Here is a 21785-nt window from a genome sequence, read left to right as displayed (position 1 = left end):
CTGCAAATTCCTTACATTTACTGTGGGCACAGCCCTCCCATTTGGTATTTCCATGGCCCCTTTGGTCTTCGCATGGTGGTGGTAACTGTTGCACTCTGGAAAAGGGGTATCCAGGTGTTTCCCTGTCTAGATGACTGGCTTCTCAAAGGGGGCTTGTAGTCGCAGGTGCAAATGCACATCACCGTGGTGTGCACACTCTTCAACAATCTAGGCCTTTTGTTAAATCTGGACAAGTCTTCCCTAACGCCCACTCTGATAATAAAGTTCCTGGGAGCCACTCTGGACTCTACCTCAGCGAGAGCCTTCCTACGCAACTCCCATTTTCTCGCGATACAGGTGGCAGTCAGGGAGCTCCAGAACTTTCCAGTGACCACCGCCCGGACTTGCATGAGACCTCCTGGGTCTCATGGCCCTGTTCACTTATGTAGTGCAACACACCAGGCTGCGCATGCGCCCGCTACAGATGTGGCTATCAGAAGCCCACAACCCGGTCGTCCATTCATGCGACAGGGTGGTGACGGTCCCCATGCCCGTCCTTCTCGCGCTGCACTGGTGCAGGCAGAAGTCTCCGCAGGGGTGCCTTTTTCCAGGCTGGTATTGTCTACCCGATGCGTCATGGGCACGTTGGGCACCGGCTGGGGAGCCCACTTGGGAGACCTCCACACAAGGAATATGATTTGCCGACGAGATCTCCCTGCATATCAACATCAGGGAGCTCTGAGCAGTCTGACTGGCTTGTGCGGTTTTCCTTCCCCACCTCAGGGGCAAGTCTGTTCTCATCCTATTGGACAACACGACAGCGGTGGCGTATATAAACAAGCAAGGAGGGGCTCATTCCCTTCGTCTGTGCTTGGAGACGATTATTACCTGTGGGAACTTTGCATCGGGGCAGATATCCATCCGACAGCCTCATACCTCCTGGGCTCCCAAAACATCCTGGAGGACAAACTGAGCAGGTCGTTTGCAGGACCCCTGTTGGACCTCAGGCTCCAGAACCTTTCTTCCTCCTCCATCAAGGTTCGCTTGGCGGCTATTTCAACCTTCCACCCATGGGAAGGGGGGAAAACTGTTTGCTAACCCAGTGGTCAACAGGTTTCTGAAAGGGTTGGACAGGCTCTACCCACACGTCCGCCAGCCCATTCCCTAGTGGGACCTAAACCTGGTCCTTTCCAAACTTATGGGACCCCCATTCAAACTGTTAGTGACGTATTCCCTCCTATAAGGTGTCTCGCCTGGTGGGTATCCGAACGCAGGGCGCTCATCTTGAATCCCCTCTACATGTTGGTTTTTAAAGACAAGGTTAGGCTCCATCCCCACCCGGCCTTTCTGCCTAAGGTGGTGTCTTCCTTTCACACCTCCCAGGACATTTTCCTGCCGTTTTTTTACCCCAAGCCACATGCGTCTGGGAAAGAACAGGCTTTACACACTTCAGATGTGTGCAGGGCGTTAACTTTTTACTTAGCAAGGACAAAACCATTCAGAAAGTCACTGCAACTCTTTGTGGTCATTGCCAAACAGGCAAGGGTTAACCCGTGTCCTCGTAGTGGATCTCCTCCTGGATAACTGCTTGTGTCAAGGAGTGCTATGCCCTCCTAGTGGGGGTACCTGCCCCACCCATTAGAGTGCACTCCACGAGAGCTGTGGCAGCTTCCACCGCTTTCATGGTGCAGGTTCCCATCCTGGACATCTGCAGGGCCGCGACATGGTCCGCTGTCCATACTGTCGCCAATCACTCTGCGCTAACCCATCAAGCCAGGGAAGACGCTGCCCTGTGCAGGGCGGTCCTCCACTCCTCTATAGCTTCAACATCTGGCCCTCCTCCATAGGTTCTGCTTTGGAGTCACCTAATTGGAATGCACATGAGCAATCACTCAAAGAAGAAAGAGCAGTTACTTACCTCGTAACTGATTCTTTGAAATGTGTTGCTCGTGTCCATTCCAAATCCCCAGCCGCTGCCCTTTTTCTGGAATATTCTGGTAAGAAGGAACTGAGTGGGTGAGGGGGCCAGCAGGGGTATATATGGGCCTATATATATTGGCGCCACTCCAGGGGGCTCCCTGCTGGCCCTAAGGATACTGCTGAGGGAAAAACTTCCGACGACGTGTGCACACTGCATGCACACCCCTAATTGGAATGGTCATGAGCAACACATCTTGAAGAATCACAGTTACGAGGTAAGTAACTGTTCTTTTTATTCTCTGGGCTCCAAAATCTTTTTCTGTTCCTTTCATTTTTGTATATTGTTCTTCAGGCCCCCCTGTATTTATGCTATGCAGGCCAGATTGTGCATGCACGCACTGAAACAGTAAAAACTGTGTTCTGCAATTTGTACATATTTGTTGGCTGTATTCTGCAATTTTTCAGTAGAAACACTCATCCAGGAGGGAAACTGTTTTGATAGGAAAACAACATAACCTCTCAAATGGGGCACAGCTAATTTATTTTATTTTGGGAGAAATCAAAGTGGGGAAGCTAAAAATAGAATTATAATACAGGTTAAACCTCTCTGGTCCAGTAACATCCATGATCTGGCATGATTATAGTTTGCCGGATGTCCACTTACAAGGGGTGTGGCCAAGTTTCCTCTGGTCACACAGTGTGCGGGGTTGTTTTTTGTTTTTTGTTTTGTTTTTTTTTTTTTACAGCCACCAGTGCTGGCTCTCAATGTTCTGTGCTGTTTTAAATTCTAATTTGTCCCTCCATGTCTAAGAGCTCAGTAAGCAGTGGAAATGTTTGTAATGCTGTTAGACATGGTTCAGCACTGGTCAAGTCCTAAGGGTGCCGGAAGAGAGAGAGTGAACTTTTAGAAACCACAATTAGTTTCTAAAGTAATTCTTAGCTTATGTGTATATATGATAGATATCATTGAGAGGTCTTTTTTGACAAAGTAATGGAAAAAAGGTGAAGAAAAATTTATTTATACATAATTCTCTTTTAAAACACCCAGCAATGTGTTAGCTGCTTCATAAAATTGTAAAGCTCTTCTCTGCCCCATAGAGAACAAGGTTCATATTTAAACATGACATGACAAGTGAAGGTTATAAAAAGCTGGCAAGAGTGAAGGAAATCAAAAAGAAAAGATGAGTAATAATCATTGGCCAATGGCTGTTCATGATACACATCTTTATTAAAATATAAATTCTATCTTTTAAAAAAAAAGTACTGTTTTCAGAAATGTCAGTTGTTGTATATGAGGAATTTTGATTTCTGAAACTCTAAAGTTCAGTAATATGTTTAAGAATGCAGATCAGGCAGAGTTGGCAGTGTTCTTGGTATCTAGTGGCTTTTCTACATTTTTAGTATGCCTCCTCTTCTTTGCACTAGCTTTGAATTATTACATCTCTTGATGGCTTTTTTAAACATATAGATTATAAACATAGGTTTTTTGTGACTAGTATTTCACTAAAATTATAAGGGAAATTGAGAGATGTGACATGATTAATATCAGATGTTAATCCTGAGTATACTAGAAGTATTATTTTTCTTGAGTAGACGAGTATAAACAAGATTGTACAATTTTATCTTTTACTAATATAGAATTAGAGACAACTGTCTCTACTCTACCACATTCCCAATAGTCTTCTATCAGTGGAAGAAAAATGTACTTTTATGTGATAAAGACTTGCTTCAATTTGTACCTCTTTAAGGACCTGCAAAAAGACAAAAACAAAAGATTTCTAAGATGATATGCTCTTTGTGACAGGGACAGTGTCTACTTTTTGTGTAATGTATGGAATAATGAACTTGGTTGGGTTCTCTGGCTGCTACTTCATCTAAAAATAAATGTCAAACACAATGTTACAAAAAGTGGAAATAGGTGAGGTGATTTTCATTTATAGTGAATATGAGATGCTATAGAATTTTAAACATTAGCAAAACACTAATATGAAAATGTGGAGTCAGGAAAAACAGACTAATTACAGGGTAAAAACAAACTCTTAATAGATGAAGTAGACTCTGGCAATACTGAACAATCTGAGGGTTTTTTTTTACTTGATATGAAGATAGCCCTTTCATATGGGGAGTTGAGTAGTTTTTTTTTATTGCAAATATTCTATGTAGGGATGTAAGTGATTAGTCGAGTCACTACTCTCTTCCCTCCCTCCCCCTGCACTGCTTCTTTATCAGGGGGAGCAAAAGTGCGTAGGAAGCATAAGCCGGTGCTGGGGGGAACCAGCTTAAAAGTTGGATCCTCCCAGCACCATTTCTGTGGTGCATGGGGAGAGGCAAGGGAGGCAGAGGTGCAGCAATCTGGGACCTGGTGCGAGCTGGGATTGCTCTGTCCTGGCTTGCGCCAGGTCTGTGACCTACCCCGGTTGTAGCTCTGCACTTGAAATGTAGTAGGAGCCAGGTTGCCTGTGTGCCCAGCTTCTGCTACATTTAAACTGCAGAGCTGTAGTGGAGGTAGGTCCAGCATGCGTCTCTCCTTATATACTAATCATGTAGTCAATACAAATTGTATTGAGTACATGATTAGTCAATTACCCACTTAACACCTTTAATTCTGTGGTGGTTTATCTCTTGATGCTAGTTGGTACAAAAACAAGGGAAACTTTGAAAATTCAGTAGTTATCCACATATTTCACAAATCTTACATTTTGGTTTTATGGATTTGTTAAAATCAAGTGTTTTTATTGTATTGCTTTCTCTGCTCCCTGCATCCTACTTTTTCTTGTTTGTATCATCATCTCCGCTGATGCCAATTACACTTTTCAGTTTTCTCATTTTGCTTTTGTCTCATATATATTAACTAGCAGACTTACCTGGCATGCGCAGGTCCTTCAGGATGGGGTCTTGGGTATGTGGGGTGTATATGTGCAGGAAGATGGGGGGCAGAGGTGTATTCTTTCCTAGCCAGCCCTGGGCCTGTTCTCGCCACTCCTAGCCAGTCCAGGGCCTGTTGTTGTTCCCCCCTCACCCAAGGACACCCTGCTGGCAACTCGCTTGGCCCTTGTTTTTACCACTATCCTCGACCTTCCAGGACCTGTTCTTCTCTCCCCTAATGCCACCTTCCAACTCATACAGGGCCTGTTCTTCCCCCTCATCCCACCGGACTACTCCTCCCTACCTCGCCTGGGGCCTGTTCTCTTCCTTCCCACCCCTGGTCTGCTGCCAACGACTGGGAGGGGTGGAAGGAGTTTGGGTGGGGGGAGGTACTTACTGGTGTTCTGACAGGTAAGATGGCAGAGCTGCAGCACTGCTGGCCACTCTCTTGGTGGTACGGCTACCCCCAGTGGATTCTCTGCATACAGCTCTACCCTTCGGGCTCGCTGTCATCTGTGGCCAATCTCATATTGTGTTCCTTGGAACAGCAGCTCCTCCCTTTATATGTTATGGAAAAGTGTCCTTTCCCAGAGCTTCTGGTTCTCCTGACATGACCCAACCCTGGCCTTGCACTAATTTAGTAGAAGAGGAAGCTACATACCAAATTTTGTGGCCTTAGCTCTTACCGTTTAGGAGGAGTTCTTGAACAAACAGACACGCAGACTTTAATTTAAAACATATTTTTTTATATCTTGAGTTGCAATTACAGCTATTTTGTAAAATAGCTGTATTATAGTCATAACATTTACCATCTGAAGCACAAAGCTATAGATTTTTCAAAAGTATTTAGGCACCTTGTGAGATTTTCAGAAACTCCTTGGTATACCTAATTGCCATTGACTGCCTTCCCTTTTTAGGAACAATAAAGGATTTCATAGAGATTCACTGTTAGATGCCTTTGTCAACAGTGACAAGAAGTAGCACCTAACGGATCAGTTCTGTTGTATTTCATTATATATGTGGAAGAAATTGGTATATGAGACCCTTGCGATTCATGGAATTGTTGTTCGCAGTTCTGCCTATTTCCGGGTCTCCTGTCCTGTACTGGGGTGTAGTGAGAGCTGGGAGCCGTAAGGAACTCACTGTGGGTCCTGGCTCCTGCGGTGAGTTCCTGTGGTTGCCTGGAGCCGCAGTGAGTTCCCCACAACTCCCAGCCCTGCTGTGAGTTTGGAAGCCATGGGGAGTTCCCTGCGGGGGCTGGAAGCCATGACTCCCAGTATTCATAAATTTTACCATTTGCATTGGATGCAGGAATGCATCCATCACAAATGGTGAGAGTTTCCTGTAATTACCCACGTTAGCGTATTTGGATGATTCTGCAAAATAACTTTCATAATATTAGAACCATGCATCAGATCATGGAAATTAGGCAAAAAAGTGCCTTCTGGTGTTTCTGTCCAGTTGCTAGAGCATGATTGCTCCCATCAGTGTACTTGGGTTATTGCTTTGTTCAGGCTAGTTTTAAATGCTTTAAGAAATGGGGTTTGTCACCTTTTGGGACATTTCCACATTGATGATCTCACTGTCCTTTTCCCGTTCTGAACTTCATTTGGTCACTTATAGCTATTGCCCCTTGCACCAACCTAAATGTCGTCTCCCCTTAACTTGCTTGTGTTACGTCTTCCAAAAGCTCATAATCAGTTAGCACTGCCCTATTAGCCACTTGCTTTGCCAAACTATACATACGTGGCCATTTTTATCTTACTCATGAGATAAAGTACTCCTTCAAATACACTAAAGGGATCTCAGAAAAAAGCAACAATTAATTTGTGTTGACCTTTTTAGTAGAGGTGTCCAGAGCTTGAACACAATGTTCAGTGTTTAATTTCATTGAACAGGAGCTGTCACCTGCTCCATAATGTGGAGTTCTTTTGTATACTGCCCTTAGACTTGCATTACTACTATTATTATTTGTAATTGCTGCCACAACATGTTGTAAATTATGATGTAATTTGCTTTCCATTATTACTGCTGTCTCTCTTTGGGTATTATTGTTTTTTTTCTTGTTTATTGCTTCCATTAAATACAAACTTGAAAAATGCAAGTTACTGCATCTTTAAATATACTTGCCAGTTTTTTATAATTTGTATTTGATGAATGGAAAATTGTATGATCTGTAGTTCTTGAATACAGTTGCAAGTTTCCTTCCTGTTACTTCTTAAATGAACATTTCTAGAAGAGTGACATTTCTCTTCATTGTGACATTGGTGAAATAACCTTTTGACAATAGTAGGTGACTTGAAAAAAATGAGAATTGTGAATTACTGTACTCAATTGTTTTTAGAATTTTCAAGAGCATATTAAATCATCCTATCTTAACTTCATCTGCTCATGCGAGGTTTTGTGTGTTAGCTATATGACTTTGTGTCTCCAGTGATTGATTCTGTTCATTGTATGTAGCATAATTTCTCCCTTGCTTCTCAGTTCAGACGCTAAACACGGCTCAGTTTTATATCCTTATCTTTCATGGGGGGAGGGAAGGGGAGGCGGGAGAGGAAGTGAAGCTAGTAGATGAATTACTGTTTCAAGTCTTTTCTATGATCAGGTTCTGAGAAAACACCTAATACAGTAGTTGTTCAGGATGAGAATTTTTACTTGCTTTTAGTAGTGACTCAAATTTTGATTCTAATAAATATTAAAAAATAATTGTCATAGTTTCAGATTTTTTCCTTTACATTAACAAACTTAATATTTTTACTTACCAGTGTCTTAGTTGTAATGTTACAAGAAAGTAAAAATGTGTTACTTGGCTTCCATCCCTCAGATTGGAAACTTTTGGTCAATTTTATTAATTTTTAGGGTTGCAAAGTTTAAACAGTAGAAAGACACTACAAATTTAAGGCTACATTTCTGCCTGTGTGTATTAAAAGAGCCATGTAAAAATTAAGCAAACCATTTTTAGCTAAGTTCCTGTTGTTTCTCATAATGCATGCTGTTGAGAAATAATTTAGAAAACAACATTTAGAGTACAATGAAGAATATCTTTTCATAAGCAGTTATGTTACTATACTACACAAACTGCCAAGGGAAGTCATGGAATCTTGTTCACTGGAGGTTTTTGAAAAGAGGCTGGATAGCATTCTGTCTTGGATGGTTGACACACAACAAATCCTGTATTGGCAAGGGGTTTGAGTAGATTACCCCTGAGATCCCTTCTGACTCTGTGGTTCTATGATTCTATACATATCAGATCGTTCAACTATTTTTTTCTTTTTAAATGGCGTATAAAAGCAACTGTCTGTTTTTATAAAATGTTCTTTTGGCTTAAAAATTACTCAATTTTTTATAATCTACAACGTTGTTTGTAATATCCGAACTAATTTGGTTTTTTTATAGTGTTCAGTTTCACGTTTGTGTGCTTAATTTTAAAGTGTAATGTAAAATAGTTTTTCATTGCATTTAAATAGTATAATTTTGGTGTTGGAAATACTGCAGGAAAATGTTTTAACTGGTCTTTTTGCACCTGAAATTATTGAAAAATTAGTTTTGCAACAGGGATAGAAAAATTTACATACTAGTCGGTGACTGATAAAAGATCAGTGGTGGGAAAGCAGGGGTAGCCCACGAATTATGTAGATGGACAATACTAGATTGAGAAACATAACTGAACTTTTTAGATAATAGAAAAGAACGGTGCTAAGATCCTCTACCAACGTATTCTTGGAATGTTGGTATTCACCAACCTGTTCTGGTTATACAGAGAAAGAAGGGTTTGGGTTTTGCTTTTTGTTTTCTCTCCCCAATCATCCAGACTATGCATCTGTAGGGGAACAAGGCTGTGATCTTTATTATGTGCACTCCTCCCACGTGGATGCCTGGTGGCTGCAAGAAGGTATCTGCTGTTCTGCCTCTCACCAACTTTCATTTTTGTGTGCGTCTCATACAACTAACTCCACTGCTAGTATATGCTGTGGTATATAATTCCCAAGCAAATCGGGAAAAGAGCCAAGAGGAACAGCAGCAGATGCAGGCACTTCGCCTCTTGATTTACACATCAGCCTGGAAGACATGGAACACTGATTCTATCAACATTTGGGTCATACTTGCAAGGTTATCTTCACAACCATAATGGTGATAAACTTAATTAAAAATTTTTTTGGTTTCTGTGGGATTTGAAAAATTCTGAAGCATGAACAGTCAGGGAAAATGCCCTATTCATCACTCTCTAGTAAGCAAATTAAGTTTTCAAGTTTTGGTCCAAAATTTAGGTTTTTGGAAACAGCATTGACCTGATAGCATCCCTTTAACTACTGAGGATTTCCAGGGGATTTATCATTAATACATATTAATTTCAATATTCTTAAAGTCTATAGTTAAGATTAATGTATGGATCAAAGTTTTCTATTTGTGTTTTTCAGAATTTAAACAAGCAAGCATATGACTTGGCAAAGGCTTTACTAAAGAGGACAGCTCAAGCTATTGAACCATACATTACTAACGTAAGTTGAGACTTGGGTCAAGATAAAAGCTTTAAAAGAGAGCTGAGTAACTTATAGTTACTAATTTTGTTTTTGTAAGTTGGTTAGTTTTTTAAGTTTTATAATTTGGAACTGTTATCTGATGGAGAATATCCACTGTATTTAAAATACCATGTAATATTGTCCTTAAAATCTAATATTCAATTGTTTAGAAATTAACAAAGCCATTACCAGTTTTGGGATACTCTGTTACAATTTCTTGACACAATTGCAAAACCAAACTGTGTTTTTATTATTTTTATAATTTTGTATTAGGGTAGTATCTAGAAGTCCCATTTATGCAAATTGCATGGAGGCCCAGAGAAATGAAGTAATATGTCCAAGGTGGCAGAGCTGGAAATAGCAAAAGCTTATTGGTTAATGCCATAGACTATATGCATTCTCTCCCTCTCCCTCTCCCTTCCCCTCCCCTGGCCAGTAAATATTTTAGCAGGCGGGCCAGCAGCCCTGCTCACTCTTGGCTTCTGCTGGGTCTGGGACCCACCTCCTGCTGTGGCTCTGCATTTAAAGTGTATTAGGCAGGCTCAGTTCTGGCCGGATCCGGGAGCTCAGACACCAGCCCCACCCCTCACACAGTGCTACTGCCATCCCACACTGCTGCCTTTGTATCAGAGGCAGCAACACGGCATGACAGGTAGCCAGTCCATGAGGGGTGCTGGTTTTTCAATTGCCTCCTCTCATGGACCAGCTCCCACCTGGCACGTCACAGAGGAAACAGCGTGAAGTGGTGGAGGGCTCCTTAGGAGTGGGGCCAGAGTGCACTGGCTGCTAGCCTCACCCCTGAGGACTATAGAATAGTTGAGTAAGCAATAAGAATTTATTAGGTTAATTGACTGTTCAGTTAACAGATATTTAACATCCCTAGCTAGAAATAGAACTCAAGTGTCTGACTTCAAGTCCAATGTCTTGCCCATTAGATTATGCTGCATTGTAGGATGTGTGTGACCATATTATGGGACTTGGTTAGAATTTGATTTAGACAAGACTGAATACTAGTAAGTAGGAAGTTCATGGTCTATGAATTCTACACTTTTTTTTTTTTTTAGGTTCAGTGTTCTCAAATGGAAATCAAAGGAAGGTTGGGGTGGGTGGGGGTGGGTGTGTGTGTGTGTGTGTGTGTGAGACAATCAAATAAAAGCTGTTCTCTCAGTAATCTGGTGAGGGGCTTATCCATTCAAACAAGAGAGATGGTAATTAACAGAAGACAAAAGGGAAATAACAATCTAAACAAAATACCATTCATATATAGTCAGTGTAAGCAAGTATAGCAGCTTCTTGCATAATTTCTTCATTGGTCTGACCTGACCCATAATCATAAATACAATGGAACTGTCCCTATATATGTGACAGTCAGCAGTTCAGACTCCTCTTAGAAAACTTCCTGGATCCCTCTTGATTTCAAGAAAAGCTGAAGGTTGTGGTACGGCCCTTTCTCAGTTGCTCATGTGTGCACCCTCAGCCACTGGTTGGTAGGTGTACAAATCACACCTTCAGACAAATTTCTCTGTCCTTTCAATAGAATATATTCTAGTCAGCTCCTGCTAGGGGAAAAAAATTGCCGGATATATTACTGTTATTTTTTAATCTGTATTACTTAGGCCTAGAGCCTGTGTTGAAGCCTTTGACTTGACAAGGAGTATTACCTGCACATTTTTCATTCCCCTCCATTTCTAAGCTGCTTTTTAGATTGCTGAAATGATCCCCAGAAGTGAGAGCTGCATGAATATTGCTCTCACCTTATCTGTTTTGATTTTTTTTTCACACCTCTTGTTCTGCCTAAATGATTTAAGAAGGCAGGCAATTACTGTTTGTTATGGGCATGGAGAGAGAGATCTGACCATGGGAGCAACTGTATGAATGGATTTCGTACATCATTGTCATAGGAAGGAATGGGGGGAAAGGGAGTTAGAAGAAAGAATAGGCAGGCAGATGGAGGACCAAGAAAAATTCCAGGTTGATTGGAAAGAATACTTAAGAGTTGAATAGAGAGGGAACACCTCAGAGAAGAGATGGGTGATGAAGAGGAGGCATTGATGAGACAGAGAGCCCAAGCATAAGAAAAGTGAGAGTTCTGCTATAAATAACACAAGTAGCAAATTTTGTTTATTACTGCTAAGGTTGCAGCAGCCACTCTTGACGTTAAAATAAACTTAAAGGACATGGTTAGTATTCCTTGTCACCTTCATGTAGCCTCAGTGTTTTCAATACCATACTGGATTTACTTTCAGCTGTGACAGGAAAAAGCAATGGGTGCTCCAACTTCATAAATGCTGGCTTACAAGATCCTGCAACTCTGATCTCATACTCCTATATCAATAAACTGTTATCTAAAACATATTGAATGTTATAAGACCTTAAGATTGGAGAGGTTGCTGTTAAGAATGTGTGTAAAAATTATATAAAGAGTATCTAGTAATTTAATATTGATATCAATAATCATAGCAGGTAACTTTGAAAGTTTACACCCAAGTTTTGCTTAAGAAAGGACTTAAGTTTAAACTTAACAATGGTGTTGATGCTACACCACCACAATCCATGGTTGCATGATTTATGCTAATTAACATGGATAGGAAGATGGAAAGGAAAGACAAGAATGGAGTTAGATTTGATTGTCTCATGGAACTGTGGCAACCTTAGACTCGATGTTACGCATTAGGTGTGTTATGGCTGCTTATTATATTTACTGTGCTCATTTCACTGTTACCATATGTTACTGATTCTTTCTCCATCTTCTAGTTTGCTTTTTGTAAAAAACGGTCTCCTCACATGTAAAGACTGTAAGCTGTTTGTGGCAGATACAGCATGTAGCACAGAGGATTCTTGCATCCTGACTGGGGCTTCAAGTTGTAACTGCAGTAAAAATCCTCCCTCATGGTGAAAAAATGCATTCACAGATCCTTTGTTCCGAACATATACCCCCAAAGTGGGGAATGATTCATTCACAGTCTTTATCATATTAAAGAAAAATGTTCTTTGTAGGGGTAATCACAATAGAGGGACACAACTATTCAGCCAGGAATGATCATCTTCCAGTTGAAGCAGCTGGTTTAAAAAAATAATAAACACCCTCACAAGGCCAGTTCAAAGGGTTAGTGTTTTTAGTGTAGTACACAGGTTTTTTTTTAATTTCTAAATATGGTGCTTCTTTTCCTGGTCATTTAATAGTTTATCATTTTTCTTCTGATGCATCTCACCTTATAAATGAAGCCCCTTACTTTTCCCTAGTTGACTTGATATATGTTAAAATAGCACATTGAACATGTGAACTCCCCCTGCTGGTTTTGTAGTTAATCGTTCAAATGCTTTACCCAGGTCTGTATATTTTCTTGCATATTGATCATGGTGTTCCAAACAGTTCTGTGATTTGTTACTCTAGAAACACATGGGCTGAAAAATAATCTGACAAAGGGAAAAGGGCATAATTGGATAATGATTTTTTGAGTTCAAAGAAGTGCATTTTTTTCCAACTAAAAGATGCAGAACATAAGCTTTGTGTTCAACGTCTTTTCTCTTATCACAACTGTTTCTCTGAGGATCCATAAAGGCGTTTCTTATTAAGTTAATGCAGCCTTTTTGGTTATTGATAGGTTGCTCATTGCCTTCTTTTGTGTAATGGGAAGGAGAGAGGGGTCTCCTGTATTCTGGCTTGCCTGCTGCAGGGCACCATACCAATTGCTTGAAACGCCTATTGTCCAGTTTTCAAAGGTAGCCATTTTTTATGGGTGTCAAGTTTTTTGTGCCCATTTCAGAATTGTTGGGCCTGATTTTTCTGAGTTACTGCACCCCTGGTTCTCCTGATGACATCAGGTGAGCTGTAGGTGCTTAACAAAAAGTGGATCCATGATTTCTCAGATTGGGTACTTTAAATTTTCTAAAATTCACCTTTGATTGATTTAGTGCCTGTCCCTTTTTCTGATCTGATACATATTTATCAGACTTTGTGGGTAGTAAACCTTGTAGTGGTTGATCTGCTCAAGTTCAGGCAGAGTCCACTAAATGCGCTCTTATTAAAGAGGACTTATTGGTTTTGGAGTAGCATGAACAATGTTGCACACTGCACGTGGGGCTGTTTGGTAGATTAAAAAAGGAGTTTGAAAATTAGTTCCCTGGTCTAAAATGAGAGAGAACTTTTATTCTTTGCTCCCACGTTTTTAGTACGTACAGTTTTTAGTACGTACAGTAGTAAGAAAGAGGGGTTAAAATGTTAAGCTATGTTTAAAGTGTTCACATTTTTAATTTTATTATTTATGTAGGATTTTATCAATTTTTTTTTTAATAGTTGAAATGCAGGTTTACTCATGTCCACCTAAGGGTACGTCTAGACTATAGGCTTTTGTCGACAGAAGCTTTGTCGACAGTTACTTGTCGACAAAGCTTCTGTCGACAAAGAGCGTCTAGACTACAGCCAGTTCTGTCGACAAAGCAAGCTGCTTTGTCGACAAAACCCTGTAGTCTAGACACAGCCCTAGATGCAATAACACCTTCTGTCGACAGAACTCTGTCGACAAAAGGCGTTATGCCTCGTAAAATGAGGTTTACCAGCATCGACAAAACTGCTGAGTTCTGTCGACGTTATTTCGACAGAACTCAGCGGTAGTGTAGACGCAGGTATAGTTTTGTCGTCAAGTCCACTTTTGTCGACAAAACTCTGTAGTCTAGATACACAAAGTTACTAAGAAATGTTTGCTTTTTAACTGCTGTGTATAAATATGCCATTTTGCAGATATAAATTCTTAAACACACAAAGTCATTGTGAGTTTATAAATTTACATTTAAAAACTGTATAAGGTAGAGAGATAAGGTGGGTGAAGTAATATCTATTTTTATTGTACCAACTTTGGTTAGTGAGAGAGACGGGCTCTTGAACCTCTTAGAGCTGTGTGATCCAAAGAAGAGCTCAGTGTGGCTTGAAGACGTCTGTTTCTCATGAACAGATGTTAGTAGTCCAGTGAAAGATATTGCCTCACCCAGCTTGTCTCCCTAATATCCTGTGACTGACGTTGCTACAGATACACTTCATACATTACTAGGTGACTTACCTGGTGTAGCCTGGATCCTTCAGGGCAGAGGGCTGGTGGTATGGATTGTGGGGGATCTGAGGGGCCTCAGGGAAGGAGGCCACTTCCTGTCAGTCCTCTCGTACACATTGAACCCCTTATTTTGGTCCTACCCCATAACCGTGGGGGGGGGGGGGAAGGTTCATAAAAATCTACGAGGCCAGTCCTCTCTAGGTTCTGGTGTGTGTCCCCAACTGTGTTTGTGTGTGTGTCAATGGCTCTCAAACCAAAATGTTCCCCACACCTGCCTTAGAGACTAAGAGATTTATTAGGGCATATCCATGAAAGGTGCCGCAGTACTCCTGGTTTTTACAAAAGACCTGACATAATTAAAACTGGTGGAGAAAGTATTTGTTAAAGTTGTATCTAGAGTTGCTGTGATAAGCTAAACATTGCATCATATCTTTTGGTATGGTTGCTCTTTGTGACTAAATTATTAGGAAAAATACCATATCTTGAGGGTTATTTTTCCATAAGCTTATTCCCTTTTATCATTTTAACAGACAAAAATTGGTATCTTTATTCAGAATAAGTGAAGATATTTTAAGATGAATCAGTGGTAGGCAAAGAGTATAGGTAAGAAAAAATAAAAAAGATGTGTACTGTTTCACTTATATTCTGTTACTGATATAATTTTTCTTGCTTTATTTTCCAGTTCTTTAATCAGGTGCTTATGCTTGGGAAAACTTCTATCAGTGATCTGTCAGAGCATGTCTTTGACTTAATTCTGGAGTTGTACAATATTGACAGTCATCTCTTGCTTTCTGTTTTACCGCAGCTTGAATTCAAACTTAAGGTAAATACTATACTACATATGTTTTATACAGTCTCAAAAATGTTTTTTGTTCTGAATATGAGCTGAATAATATTTAATAAGTTTGTCATGTCTAATTTGGAATTAAATGTTTTTCTTACTGTCATATCTCAGGATTTCAAAATAACCAGTCCACAAGAGTAAATCTTATAGGAAAACTAATCTGAAAGTTGTAGAAAAAATGAAATTACAGAAGTTTTTTTTCCACAGAGTAAATAGAAAGTATGATTAGTATGTTTCATACAGAAATAACTTACTGATATTTTTGTGTCATTTCTGTTGCACACTACTGTTTGTTTAAATGCTTATGCAGTGGTTCACAAATTTTTATAGATTGAATATCTTACGCCACTCAGTAGTGTACTATAAATCTTTGTATGTGGCAATTTAAAAGTTAAAGAAGGTTGGAATATCTGTCCAACTTTAAAATACTGTATTGTTGTCAATAGGTTGGACATACATTTTATCCTTTATAGTGGGAAGACAGCAACTTCCTTACTGTTACTTTCTGGAAACTTAAGAATTAAAGTCTGTTTTATTGCATTTTCATTGAGTGTAGTCATCCTTGATCATTATGCTCTCCTTTCTGGGTCCCTTATGTCTCACTGCCTTCTCAACTCTGTATTAAAAGGCAGTGTGGGTGCCAAGCTGTTCTCCCCCCCCCACCACCACTTAGCTTGAGTAAGCAGTACATCTTTTTCAGGTTTTATTTTATTAGTCTCCTGAATGGGGGGGGGGGGGGGGGGGAATAGGTCTCATGATTTTAAAATAAGGCCTAACTTCAGTATATTTTACTATGGGTCATGTCTTCTGTATTACTCATTCTACTTTCTTATGCTTGAATTGGGAAAGTCCTGGAAGAAATACGTAAGTTCTGAATAAAAAGGCATTCTTATTGTGGGTTCAGGGTGTAATTTTTGGTCTTGCTTCTTATAATACTGCCTTTTCCTATCTATTTCTGTTCTTGTCTGTCACTACTGTTTCTCTATATTCTTCTGCATGATAAGGTCCACAGATCTTAAATAATGGGTCTTCAGCCAATTCTGATCGGAGGAAACTGCCCAGAACAGAATAGGAATGTCTCTGTCCCAGACTAGCCTTCAATCCACAGCTGCAGGCAGGTCTTCCTGTTGCTGATGGGATTGTCTGAAAGGAGCTGAGAGGTCATTTTCAAAGCAATGAGCTGGCCAAACAAGAAAAGCCAGCCTATGCCAGAAACTCAGACTAATACAGGGAAACTAGTGGCAATGTCCATTAACTCACAAAGTACCATTAGCCAAGGGCACATCCTGAGGGAGAGAAATGTTATTGGACTTTCCTTACCAGACTCAGCTGCTGGCTGTGTTGACCTGCACTAGGAACTTCTATCTGCCAGGAACCAGCTCACTGAAGACCAATTTTTGCTAATAATAATAAAATACATTTAAAAATCTGAAACGGAGGGAGTACGCTTAAAGAATCTTCTCTATCCCTAGTAAATATGAAAAGCCCTTTCTTTGTCACCTGTGAGGATGTTGCTTACTATATGGTGAGGAGGATCAGGCTCTGAGGCTTCCTGCTAGAGACTTTGAACTCCTGTCGCAGCCTTCCCCAAAAAACGGCACTGCAGAGAGGGGGTCCTCCAAAATACATTGAGTGGCAGTATCCCACATAACCAGTCTGAAAGAGGCTGTAGGGAACTGAGAGTCTGGGCCCACCGGCCTAGTATAAGGAAAGCTGTAGAGCCAAAGTGAGATCAGTTCCTTGCAAGAGCTGGAGGAATGAGGTTGGCTTGTCCAGCTGGCTCAGAGAGCAGTCCTGGCAATGATCTAGTGTGGAGAGAGGTGGGGTGGTGGCTAGAATTCAACTGAGACCAGACTCTGAGATAAGAGTGAAGAATTCCTGGACCACTTCCCTATGGTCCCAGCAAAATCATAGCAGCAACACAGATTAGTTAAAGGGACACAGCTGCTATCCTTAGGGCCCCTAGGCTGAGACATGGAGTAAAGGGTGAGCCTGGGTCCTCCACACAGCCACTCGGAAAGTGGCCTGAATTTTGATGCATCCCAAAGGAAACTGAACTGCTGGGCTCAAAAGGACCAAAGAGGGTATGGAAATTGCCTCCAGGGAGGGAGCCCTGGAGTATAGCTCAGTGCCAGAGCTGAGGCTATTTTAAAGTTTGCGGGACTAATTAAGGACCTGAGCCCGGAGAGGTGACAGGAAAAGAAAGGCCAATCAAAGGGTATTGGAATAGGTTATTTTGGACTGTTTCTCCAGAAGGGGGTTTATTTTATATTCACATCATATACAACTCTGGCTGGAAGGCTGAATCATCACAGAGAGTGGAGGCATATGTACTTGGACAGGGGGCGCTTGCAAGTGATGAGTGCAATCCCATTACAAGCTATTTAATTACAGTCTAGTTGTTTGGGCTTGGGCTGTATCCCAAGCTATGGGACCTTCCCACCTAACATTGAAGTCTTTAATTGCTCTTTGTAGTGTGGATTTAGTTTTTTGTTGGAGTTTCTTTAGATAGTTAGTCTGGAGTGGTGGTTCTCCTTTCTTTTGTTTGTGTTCCTGGGAAATGCAGCAGCCCTAGGGTTTAAAGCAGCCTGTGAAGTGTTAAGCATATGCCTAGAGGGCATCCTCACACCACCTGTGTAAGTGCAGTATCTTCAAGGGGTTTAAGTCACAAATTTAAAAAGAAGAGGGACCAAGGACTTAAACTGATCCTCATGGAGTTGGCACTTAGGCCTCAGCAAGCCACTCCAATGCCATCGGCACACAGAGCACTGGCCTCTATGTGAGGCTTCAGTGCTGCGCCCAGAAGATTGCTATTGGCACCAATTTCTGAGACAGAAGAGTGGCTTGTTTTCCTGAAACTAGTCCCATTCCTGGGTGCTGTGTAAGAGGATGGACTGAGGTCAACCCCCCTCCAGGAGGTCCAGTAAGGCCCTGGAATCAGTCCACACTGCGCCCAACCTGTCCAAGCTGAGTACTTCAGCCCCTGCACAGTCAACTCTGGCCCCTTGAGCAGGTCTATCGAGTCTGGAGCTGGTGGCCTTTTTGGTGCCAGTGGTGGTGAAGGGCTTCTACCTTCCATCTATGCCATACGTTTGAGACAGTGCAGGACCTCATTGAACTCATAGCAGTGGCTCCATTCGGGGTATGTCAGAACTTCTCTTAGGTGGCACCAGCCACTATAGCATTGGTAGCACTGCCCTCTGCACTTAATTTCCTGCATTGGTGCCGTCATGCCAGGTGGCCCACCCAGCACTATGTCCAGCACCTGTGGCACTGCCTACGACTGTTCGCATTGTGGGAAATGCATGGCTATGAGCATCGATCTCCACTCTCCTCGATACCAGTCAATGGCATCATCTGGGTCAGCGCCTCCATGATTGGCACCGGAATACATGATGGAGGCGGAGTCTCTGAGCTTGAGATTCCATTCCTGCTTCTGGCACCATTCCTGACACAGACATCCAGAGGTGCGGACAGCACCAGTACAGGCTTAGCCGCCTCAATTGCAGACACCTATCTGGTGGCCCTTTTGGACCCCATGGGCCTTTCATCAAGGCCAAGGGCTTCCTTCTTGGGCTACGTCAGTGGTGCACTCAACCTGGGTGCCACCCTCTGCCTGGTCAGTGGCTCCGGTCCTGAATCCTGTGCAGGACCTTATGGGACAGGAGGGGCATGCATCTATGCTGGCCCCATCTGTAGTTGCATCCCCTTCAGACTAAGGATCGGGGAGAGTTAAGGGGATCAGGTGGACCAAGATGATCCAGTTTCTCCATCGCCTCATCATCTTCTCCAGATGAGGCAGTAGCAAGTACTGCCTTGTTCCCCCCCCCCCCCCCCCATGGACTCTAGTGTTCGTGAGGATCAGCTTCTGCACCCATGTGCTCATCATGCTCATTTACATTTTCACCTGCTCCTAACATGGCTGTCATCGGTGTTTAAGCCACCCACAGACCCTCTTGACTGCTTGGTCACCTTGCCACCAGCAACCCTGCACTCCCAACTGGTTGCTGCAGCCTCAGATGTTATGCACAGGGTTCTTCTGTGGGTGCTTCACGTATGTTTGTCAGTGACGCTGTGCACATGGCCCGGAGATCTTTGTTAGCAGTCCCCTGATCTTCAGCGTGTGCTGCGCTATTGCCCAGATTGACAGACAAACACCGGTGGCCATTCCCTTAGTTCCTTCTCAATCGCTGCCAGCATTAGTCGCACTTAGTCTCCCTAACAGCGTGGGGTGGTGGTGGGTGGGGAGAGGACAAAGAAGGAAAAAAAGGAAAAGGATAACAGCAAGAAAAGCAGGCGAAGCAGCAGGTGGGTGCTTCTGCCACGTCCTGCTCGCCTGTAAGGTAAGACAGCACCCAAAACAAACCAAAAAAACCTGTCATGCTCGCACCACTGAATTTTAAAAGGTGCACAGAGTGCAGCAGTTGTAGCAGCAGATGGACACGAGCAGTGTCTGTACTGCCTAGTGCAAGATGATTCTGTCAGTCACTGCCTGTGCTGTCAAAGAACATAAGAATGGCCATACTGGGTCAGACCAAAGGTCCATCTAGCCCAGTATCCTGTCTGCCGACAGTGGCCAGTGCCAGGTGTCTCAGAGGGGGTGGACTGAAGACAATAATCAAGCAAATTGTCTCCTGCTATCCTTCTCCAGCCTTTGACAAACAGAGGCCAGGGCACCATTCCTTACTCCCTGGCTAATAGTCTTTTATGGACCTAACCTCCATGTATTTATCTAGCTCTCTTTTTTAAATTCTTTTATAGTCTTAGCCTTCACAGCCTCCTCTGGCAAGGCGTTGACTATGCACTGTGTGAAGAAGAAATTTCTTTTATTAGTTTTAAACCTGCTACCCATTAATTTCATTTGTCCTCCAGTTCTTATATTATGGGAACAAGTACATAATTTTTCTTTATTCACCCTCTCCACACACCACTCATGATTTTATATACCTCTATCATATCCCCCTAAGTCTCCCCTTTTCTAAACTGAAAAGTCCCAGTCTCTTTAGCCTCTCCTCATATAGGACCTGTTCCAAACCCCAAATCATTTTAGTTTCTCTTTCCTGAACCTTTTCTAATGCCAAAATATTTTTTTTTGAGGTGAGGAGACCACATCTGTATGCAGTATTCAAGATGTGGGCGTACTATAGTTTTATATAGGGGCAGTAATATATTCTTTGTCTTATTTTCTATCCCTTTTTAAATAATTCCTAACATCCTATTTTCTTTTTGGACTGCTGCTGCATACTGCGTGGGCGTTTTCAGAGAACTATCCGTGATAACACCAAGATCTTTCCTGATTAGTTGTAGCTAAATTAGCCTTCATCATATTATATGTATAGTTGGGGTTATTTTTTCCAATGTGCATTACTTTACACTTATGCACATTAAATTTCATTTGCCATTTTGTTGCCCAATCACTCAGTTTGGTGAGATCTTTTTGAAGTTCTTCACAGTCTGCTTTGGTCTTGACTATCTCGAATAGTCTAGTATCATCCTCAAACTTTACCACCTCGCTGCTTACCCCTTTCTCTAGATCATTCATGAATAAGTTGAAGAGGATTGGTCCTAGGACTGACCTTTAGGGAACACCTCTAGTTACCCCTCTCCATTCTGAAAATTTATCATTTATTCCTACCCTTTGTTTCCTGTCTTTTTTTAACCAGTTCTCAATCCATGAAAGGATATTCCAAGACAACCTAATTTACACAAGAGCCTTTGGTGAGGGACCTTGTCGAAGGCTTTCTGGAAATCTTAGTACACTCTATCTACTGGATCCCCCTTATCTACATGTTTAACGCCTTCAAAGAACTCTAATACAGTAGTAAAACATGATTTCCATTTACAGAAACCATGTTGACTTTTTTCCCAACCAATTATGTTCTTCTACGTATCTGACAATTTTATTCTTTACGATTGTTTCAACTAATTTGCCCGGTACTGACATTAGACTTACCGGTCTGTAATTGCCAGGGTTGGCTCTAGAACCCTTTTTAAATATTGATGTTACATTAGTTATCTTCCAGTCATTGGGTACAGAAGCTGATTTAAAGGATAGGTTACAAACCATAGTTAATAGTTCTGCAATTTCACATTTGAGTTATTTCAGAACTCTTGGGTGAATGCCATCTGGTCCCGGTGAATTGTAACTGTTAAGTTTTTCAGTTTGTTCTAAAACCTCCTCTGACACTTGAATCTGGGACAGTTCCTCAGATTCATCACCCACAAAGAACGGGTCAGGTTTGGGAATCTTCCTAACATCCTCAGCCGTGAAGACTGAAGCAAAGAAATCATTTAGTCTCTCTGCAATGGCTTCTTCATCCTTGATTGCTCCTTTTGTATCTCCATCGCCCATGGCCCCCACTGGTTTTTTAGCAGGCTTCCTGCTTCTAATGTACTTAAAAACATTTTATTACCTTTTGAGTTTTTGGCTAGCTGTTCCTCAAAATCTTTTTTGTCTTTTTCTTATTGCACTAGCCAATTAGCCCGTCATAAGAAGTGATTCTCTCTTCCACGTCGGTCTTCTTTCCTGAGCCTCCGGTTTGTGTCTGTCTGTCTGTCTGTCTGTGTCTCTCTCTCTCTCTCTCTCTCTCTCTCTCTCTGTCATTTTCC

The 21785-nt window shown here is 41.8% G+C and overlaps 1 protein-coding gene across 4 annotated transcripts in view; it reads left to right on the top strand.

The window, feature by feature from the left end:
• PDS5B (PDS5 cohesin associated factor B) overlaps positions 1 to 21785 on the top strand; it is a 254198-nt gene that overhangs the window by 74026 nt on the left and 158387 nt on the right. For all 4 annotated transcript variants that reach the window (XM_075919194.1, XM_006134210.4, XM_006134209.4 and 1 more), the window contains exons 7-8: positions 9183 to 9263; positions 15015 to 15155. In XM_075919194.1, the coding sequence (XP_075775309.1) occupies positions 9183 to 9263; positions 15015 to 15155 (222 nt within the window). The remainder of the gene's footprint in view (positions 1 to 9182; positions 9264 to 15014; positions 15156 to 21785) is intronic.

This window comes from Pelodiscus sinensis, chromosome 1 (assembly GCF_049634645.1).
Source record: "Pelodiscus sinensis isolate JC-2024 chromosome 1, ASM4963464v1, whole genome shotgun sequence".
Lineage (NCBI taxonomy): Eukaryota > Metazoa > Chordata > Testudines > Trionychidae > Pelodiscus > Pelodiscus sinensis.
The sequence above is the reverse complement of the archived record's forward strand: the minus strand, read 5'-3'. Positions and strand labels throughout refer to the sequence as shown.